The sequence below is a fragment of the Dendroctonus ponderosae genome, unplaced genomic scaffold (genome assembly GCF_020466585.1).
Source record: "Dendroctonus ponderosae isolate FM_Combo_2020 unplaced genomic scaffold, Dpon_F_20191213v2 Dpon_F_20191213_1, whole genome shotgun sequence".
Classification (NCBI taxonomy): domain Eukaryota; kingdom Metazoa; phylum Arthropoda; class Insecta; order Coleoptera; family Curculionidae; genus Dendroctonus; species Dendroctonus ponderosae.
Genome location: NW_026017110.1, coordinates 61,173,436 through 61,181,397, shown reverse-complemented (window position 1 = coordinate 61,181,397; position 7,962 = coordinate 61,173,436). Strand labels below are relative to the sequence as shown.

The 7,962-nt window shown below is 36.7% G+C and overlaps 2 protein-coding genes across 16 annotated transcripts in view; one reads left to right on the top strand and one right to left on the bottom strand.

The window, feature by feature from the left end:
* Positions 1 to 391: 391 nt before the first annotated feature.
* Positions 392 to 1,898, bottom strand: LOC109541076 (UPF0547 protein C16orf87 homolog). The gene is made up of 3 exons (XM_019909767.2): positions 1,610 to 1,898; positions 735 to 902; positions 392 to 632 (listed from the first exon to the last, which is right to left on the bottom strand). Exons 1-3 carry the CDS (start codon positions 1,658 to 1,660, stop codon positions 405 to 407), a joined length of 447 nt encoding a protein of 148 aa, XP_019765326.1. The 5' UTR covers positions 1,661 to 1,898; the 3' UTR covers positions 392 to 404.
* Positions 1,899 to 2,448: 550 nt separating this feature from the next.
* Positions 2,449 to 7,962, top strand: part of LOC109540969 (trithorax group protein osa) — a 34,632-nt gene continuing 29,118 nt past the window's right edge. For 13 of the 15 annotated variants that reach the window (XM_019909568.2, XM_019909575.2, XM_048670247.1 and 10 more), the window contains exons 1-2: positions 2,449 to 3,498; positions 5,638 to 6,036. In XM_019909568.2, coding sequence (XP_019765127.2) covers positions 2,989 to 3,498; positions 5,638 to 6,036 — 909 coding nt within the window. In that variant the 5' untranslated portion in view covers positions 2,449 to 2,988. The remainder of the gene's footprint in view (positions 3,499 to 5,637; positions 6,037 to 7,962) is intronic. The other 2 variants (XM_019909563.2, XM_019909562.2) reach the window with 2 other exon arrangements.

Here is a 7,962-nt window from a genome sequence, read left to right as displayed (position 1 = left end):
CAACCACTCCATTTAAGCAACTTCTATACGACGGTGTATTTAAGTATTTACTTTTTTAACAGTACGTAAAACTCAAAATAATCAACAACTTTTTTAAATACCTATTTTTGCATCATTGATACCGAAATTCACGACAATTGATAAACATAAGTATTTATATATTAGCAGTTTTATAATAATTTTAGATTTTACTTAAATCATTATGAAATATCGAAAGCGATCAAATATAGAAATGTGTAGGGAAAATGGTATGCAACATTGGAGCTGAGTATCTTCGAGTTGCGTATTATGTATTATGTATTTGCGAGTGGTGGCGAGAACGATGCAAAAAAGAAATTATTTTAAAAGTCCATACTTAAAAACGGCCTTGAGTGAAAATCAAAATACACAATATCAAAATATTGCTAATTATTGGGTTTCCATGTAACAATTTGCATTTTACTGTTAAGACTGTCTAATATCATACTACAATGGCTCATCATTTCTGGTGTCAACTTTGCCATGGGGTCATCCTCATCATCTTCTTCGACCTTCTTTTGTCTCTTTCTCTTTAATTTTGTTTCTTTCTTGTCCACAACCTCCTCCTCATCTTCATCATCTTCATTTTTTGATTCACTTAGCCTCTTTTTTAACTGAAAAGAAAATAAAACTACAGTCTCCTGCTATAAAACATACAAAAAAATTGATATTTCTACTGAAAAAATATACAATCAGTGACTAATTCTACTATTTACCTTCTTGATGTGTTTGTCATATTCTAAAGCGTCGTAGTAGTTAGGTTTTTCACGTCGTACTCGCGCAGTTCGTCTAAGGTAATCAGCTTCAATTGCAAATTCTCTTGCAATTCTTCTGGCATTGTAAAAAAAGTGACCACACGGGCATGATTTACATGCTACTGGCACCTATGGATAAAAAAAACAATCTCAGCTATTTTATTTCAAGCAGAGCAGTATGTTTGAATAAATTATTCACAATATTGGTAGATCAGGGAGTCTGTTAAATTGGCAGAATTAGCTGAAAACGTTAAAGTTGCCACTATTTAATGCCTACAATCTAAGTGATGTAAATATTAATAGGCGTTGCATTAAATTACATTTCCGCGATTGATAATAGTAGGCGTTCCGTATAATATTGCTTGATTAAAAAGCACTCTCTGGCTTAAGTGCATCCTAATTTTTCTAATGGTTGAAAAGAATGCAGCAATGGTGGTTGAGCTTTTTTACAATTGAAATTATTCTTTGATTTAGCATAATCATAAAATTTTGGGCATATCATGGGATAGGCTTTACTTTACGTTTTTTTTTCTTGGGTGTAAAACATTCAGGAATTTATAAATGATAACGCTGTATAGAACTGTTATATAAGGCGTAATTGGTGACTCTAGTCGCAAGTTGAGCCAAAGTAAGGGACTGGGTTAAGAACATTATTGCAACTGAAAAACAGGGGTATTCTAATGAGATCAATAAGGAGTTGTTTCCTCCTTGCATTGATGTTCTTACAAGTTTCTTATTTAAATCCCTCCTGTCTGTGTGTGAGTCTACCTAATGTGGTGTAATGTTACAAAGCACATGGCGTATGATGGTAATGGTGTTTTATGTGTTAGACTTACCTGTCCTTTGCAAGCTGGGCAAATTTTGGCAATCATTTTGGTTCTGGGCATTTTAGAAAATTTCAACTCTTAAATTTTAATATTCTATTGCAAAAAATGTAAGCAAACATTTATGTCCTAGTCATTTTATTAATTATCTTTTCAGCAAACTGAACGCATGCAGGTCTCAGAGTTTTCCTTAAAACTCAGGTTTTAAGGAAATATAACAAAATTAAAAATTTCTTATCAACAATAATAAACATCTACGTCACCCATCACAACATATAATGTCATTGTCAGCTGATGTCAGTGAGATAATGATAACTTATCTGGAGGGAACGATCGGAAATTAACTCCTCTTATTTAGTAGATGTCTTTTTTTGTTACTAATATAAAAAAATATAGTTGGGAAATTTCATTCAATAAGCTTCAACCTGAATTATTAAAAATTTTAAATATCATGTTTGATGCGACATAAACTATTTCTGATGATGAATATGAAAGCGGGCTTTTACAACTTCTAGGTAAATAATTTTCTGTCGACGATATGCAGTTGATTTGTTGGCTTTGAATTAAGAAATGCTACTTTGATAGTCTCAAGTTTGAGACACTTAATTAATAAAAATTAATAATAAATACAGTTGTCTGAAATCCAACAATTATTCCGATGAATGGCAGAATGATGTGGATGTAGTGTTTTGAGAATTTATATATTATTTTAATTCAATACATGATATCAGTTAATCGATATAGATATGAAAAGGCTTAGTAACCAAGTGCTATGAGATCTCTTAGGACACGTGTTTTCAACATTTTGAACGTTGAAGAGTTCGCGGGTAAACAGTGCAATGTCAAAGCTGTCAGTGTTTGCCGATGTCGCCGCTAGGTTTCGACGTTCTTTTCAGGAAAAGTGCTTTCTGAGGGAAAAGTAGTTCCCGAGTTATTCCATAATTTCTCAAGTCGCAATAGTGAAAATAAGACAAAGCTTTGAAAAAAACGTTACTAGAAAGTGTCGTGTTGTTTGTGGCTTGACAATGAGTCTCTAAACATGAAGATTGAGATAGCAATTTCCCCATAAAGGGACGGCGTAGGAAGCGGACTTTTACCCATAAACGCTATAACCTCCATTCGTGTTATTGAAGTAGGTACGGAATTAAAGTTGTGTCAGATGTGGCCATCGTTTTAGAAAATACGAAAAGTGACGTTGTGTGTTATTTTTTAGGAACCTATGAAGTGAAAAAGTGAAATTCGGAATAACTTTAGTATGTGTTTCGAAGTACTAGTTTGCAAATGGAGCTTCCAAAATGAGGCAAAATATCGGTTGTTGACTATAACGGCGGGGTGTTGGCAACGACTTTACAAAGGCTAAAAGCACCAGCAGCAAAACCTCGCCAAACGTAATGAGTCAATACAGGCAGGATGGAGGCGGTGGATCAACCGCAGTGCCCAGCGCCGCCGGTCAGATCCCTTCGGCCGCCGGCGCGGGTCCAAATGGGGCTTTGGAAGGTGAAGCGGAGAGTCCGAACGGATCGGGAACTTCTGGGGTACCGCCAGATTCGAACCCTTACTCAACTGAAGGAGCACCGCCGGTGCCTCCGCAGGAAGCCGGCCACGGATATTCGCCGTTTCCCTATGGTACGGCAGGGCCAGATCACGCGTTCGGTCCGCGACAACCGTTTGGGGGTCCGAAACAATTACCATCGCAGCATCGTACCGCTTTTGCACCGGGCCCTCCACTCAATCAGCAACCTGGCCCCACACCAACTCTAAACCAATTGCTGAAAAATCCTAATCCTGTGTCTCATCGATATCCGAACAACTACTCGCATCCGGAACATTACAACCAATGGCCCCAAAATTATGGACCGGGGCCTGCTCCACCCCCGGGCCCATATAGGCAACAACAAAGTGTAAGTGCTCCATCCTTTTTGCTACTGTATTCCAGTCATGTTGGTTAGAGCTTTTAAACTGTTGCCATCTGTCTCTGCATGTATTTATTTTTAAGTTATTGAGGCAAACGTTTAAGTCTTATCCCCTAAACTAACGACTTGGAAGGGGAATAAGGAAATGGTGTGGAGTTTCAGTAATTCGGTAACGTAAAACGCTCGTAACGATCGTCATCCCTTTAACGGGCCAATTCCATAAAATCAGTTGTCTTTGGTAATGCAGATGACCTTGAACTTGATCTAATATAGGATTACATACTTCCCACTTTGTTATTATACAGTCAGCTGACTTGTGACACTTGCCAAACACTTCCGCATTTTTCATCACCTACGCACATTTATTTGTAGTATTCTAATGACATCTTGATCCTCGCCGTTCACATATCAAACTCAAAGCCGCCATAACAATCCGATTTTACTCTATGCACGTCTAACTAATCTTGGGGGTTACAAATTTGTAATACATTATTTACGATCCTCGCAGCATCAAACTGAAACACATAACTTCACAATATTCTAAACGGCAAATCTCAAGATCTTTCGCAACTGAAAACTAGTTTGAATCTGCTGTGTTTCTTGGTCTTTTAGGCCGTTGTGGAATAGAATTTCTTTTTTTGTTTGGCAAGCACGAGTGACGAGCTAAAAACCCGAAAACCCCAGCTTTAAGCAAACCACCTCTGACCGAAGGAATTCTAATCCACAACGAAAGACTAACGAGTTTCAAGCATTGATCGCAAAAGTTTAAAACATACCGAATACCAAAAACTAGCAGGGCGAGACAGCATAATGTAGGTATAATTTTAATTTTTGTACAAAATTGTTGTCTTTGAAAAAGACAGAATTTCCTCACGTCTTTTATTACAGATTGATAAATAGTGCTCCTATTTCGCAATAAGAACCTTCGACACACTTAGGCTCAAGCTGTAAGAGAAAATTTAGTACAGAAATTAATTTGAAAAATTACCTTGACGTTTCGATAGCTATTTTCTGCTATTGTTATCAAAAGAACAATTAATAATTCAATATCACAGGTTAAATAAAATAAAACTCAAAAACGAAATACATGACATAAAACAAGACTTACAATACAAAATCTCTTTTGACGACTTTAATCATATATGTAATTCCGTTAATAAAACATATGAAAGAAAATTTATTATTCAAAAATAAATTCATAACCATAAACTAGAAAAATTGTTCAACGAAAAAATCAAAAAAGAAACTTATTATAAAAAATAAACAATTTCTGGACAAAACAATTATAAATTTATCTAATAAATAATTAACTGATGCCGAAAAACAATTATTTTCATTATTTTGTTGTTATTAACTTGGATGGAGATATGGGCAATTTTGAGTAGAAAATGCATGGGCACCAGAGGTTTAACTGTTCTGCTAGGGCCCCGTTCACTGCCCGCATACATTGCCACAACTAAAGCTGATGCCTAAAAAATGTGACAGCGAGTTATGTGGGCATATTTGAGAAACTTGTTCTATTTTTAGAGAGTAAGATTCTTTTGGTTTCGGTGATTGCCACAGATCAGATTGTTTTCATTTAAAAATCCGTCATCCTCATCATCACATCATCTTACAAATAAGAGTCGATTCGTCTCCTATATTTATTGGAAAGGGAGCGTCATCGTAAGACCAAGAACACACGTTCTTCCAATATGCATGTTACTTCAGTAGCGAATACTGATGTTTTATGTGTGCTTTTTAGCCTCAATTTAGACTGTCGTGATTGTGGGCTGATATTATATATGGCCAGCTCACATGGCTCTCAACACCATTCCCTTTTGATTTAAGCTTGCTGTTTCTAAAGTTACTCTTGGTGAATCCCTGGTTTAATGCGTCCCGACCGGCCTTTCTTCTAACTCGAGAAAAGAATGAAAATCTACGTTATCGTCTTACAATGAGTACAGAGCAAGTAGATTCTATACGAGATACTTTGCTTGTGCATGTACATCAAAGTATTTTGAATACTCGTCAACATTGCCTGGTAGTTCGGTGAAATTTAGGTTGAGAGTAGCAGTAGATCGTTGATATCCTTGCCGTGCGATGCAAGGCGGGGTTCACATTTTACCCCAATTTCTACATTTTCAGTATTGTCCGACGTATGGAGGAGGTGGACCTGGTTCGGCACCGAGTGGGTACGATTCGCGAGCAAGCTGGCCGGGCGGTCCTCCGCCTTCTGGAGCATCCCAACACTCCCAGCACGGTCCAGGTAGTCCCGGCCAGCCACAACCTTCGCAACAATCTCAAAACCAATCCCCTTCTCAACCTCAACAAAATTCATCAAGTTCTGTGCCTGTGAGTCAACCGTCACCCCAGCCCACGCAGCCTCCTATAAGTCATTCGCCTGGACCAGGCCCGGGAGGGCAAATGCCTCCAAGTCCTCAACAACATAATCACCAACATCAGGCGCCTACTGGACATCCCCAGGGATTTCCTAGTAGGCCACCTCCACCTACGACACCCAATGCTCATGCCCCTGATGCTGCGGTAAGTCACTATTTAACAATTGAAGTTTTATTGGTGCGTTTTGGGCCGACTTCCTCAATTTTTTCACGTTCTTCCTTGTAAGGTCTAATGAAAGGTTCAAAATGATTTTTATATCCTGTTTTTGGTTTGTGAAGTCAACCCTCGTTGTCACTTGATCAAATCCTTCGTCTTTATAGTCTTGACGAATATTGAATGCAAGGCGAAATAAACATGTAACGCACAGCTAAGCATCTGAGCCTCAAACATGAGTTTGATAAAAAAAAAAAGGCAAATCAAACAAGCTAACCTGACTCAACAAAATTAACGTTGGCAATTCATTTGAATAAAGAATCTACTTCCGGGAATTCCGAACTATTATTAAAGCAGATTTTTATCGTCGTCAATTATATAATTCAATGCTATCACACATATACTTCATAATAACCTTCCACATTTATTTGCTTAGTAGTTATATTGGGCGAAAATAACAGAGACTATGAATTATTATCGAGTTGTCCACAGCTGCATCAGTCAAATTAATTGAAAATTGTAAAGTCCTTGGAGTATGTAGTAACAGGTCATAAACATAATTTCCACTTTCTTTAAATAGAATAAGAGCTTAAAATAAACAGATTCATTAATGAATTGATTGAAGAACGTTTACATAATAAAAGGAATTTAATGCCAATGTAATGACCTAGAAAACTATATATACGTTATTTACCTTAGTTAAGAAATTGCACCAGTTTGGTTTGTAATACAAACATGACACTAACCTAGGCTAACGTTGTTTCAACACAGACGAAACAAATAAATCTTCACTAGTACTGTTCTGTGTCCAATCAACTGAATGAGAGGCTCATGCAGGGCTCTTTCTATAGGAAGAGGGAGAATTTCAAAAAATTATATTAAGAATAAAATATAATCCTCAAAAGTTGAGAGAATTAGCTGATTAATACCACAAATTAATCACTGATAATCAGCTAGATCATGAATTGCTAATTGTTAATGATTGCGGATTATTTCTCTGCAATTGTTTTGATAAACCAGCCTATCAGTTTAGAACGAAATACAATTAGAAAAAATCCTACGGATTATTGAATAATCAATCAGTTCGCACCACGATTTTGGTGCCACGTCCTCACTTTTGCTTTGTAAAATTTTCGTTTATGCGACAAAAGTAGCTTCGTCTACATGTGGCTGTTTATTTTTTTTAACTAATAGCTAAAATAAATAATTCGAAAACTTCTGAGTGTTGTTGGATTTTTATTGTCCGAAAAATGTGTTTACCGATTTAATGCTTGGTTGAATGTCCAGATATTGCAATTTTTGCGAACCAGGCCAAGAACAAAGGGAAAATTAAAAATCGGCTAAAAAGCTGCTTTTTTGGTAATTAGTCAGGCACAATCGTTTAGCAATTAAATTTTGTGTTCATTTTCGAAAGAACTGAACTGGAGCAGAGCAGAAGGATTTTTTTGTATAGGTACTTCTATTTTAAAAATTGTCACACGAAACACACTGTCTTCTCCAACTGCGTCAAAATCTGATAAGTTTCTACTAGGTACTCATCAACAGGAAGGCCCCTGGTAAATGGCAAAAAACAGACAGTAGCCACAATGGATTGATTAAAATAATGTCGCCCGGGCCCTGATGATGACTAGTTTATTCACTCGAAACAAATTGGGTTTTTGGCATCTTGAAATAAATTGGTTGTTTAGAACGCAATGTGTTTCATCAGGTTTGGCCCATTTTGTTGAATAATTTAGTCCTTTCCATAAGCAAGGATGTCAAAAACCCAACATGTTTCGAGTGTATAAAGTGCTCATCATCATCATTTTTATTGTATATACTTTCCTGACTGTGTTTCAATTCCAAATCAAATTCATTCCTGGGTTTTAGTCATTTATTGTCTCTATTTATCAATCAAAATACGTTTCGGTGTATTTT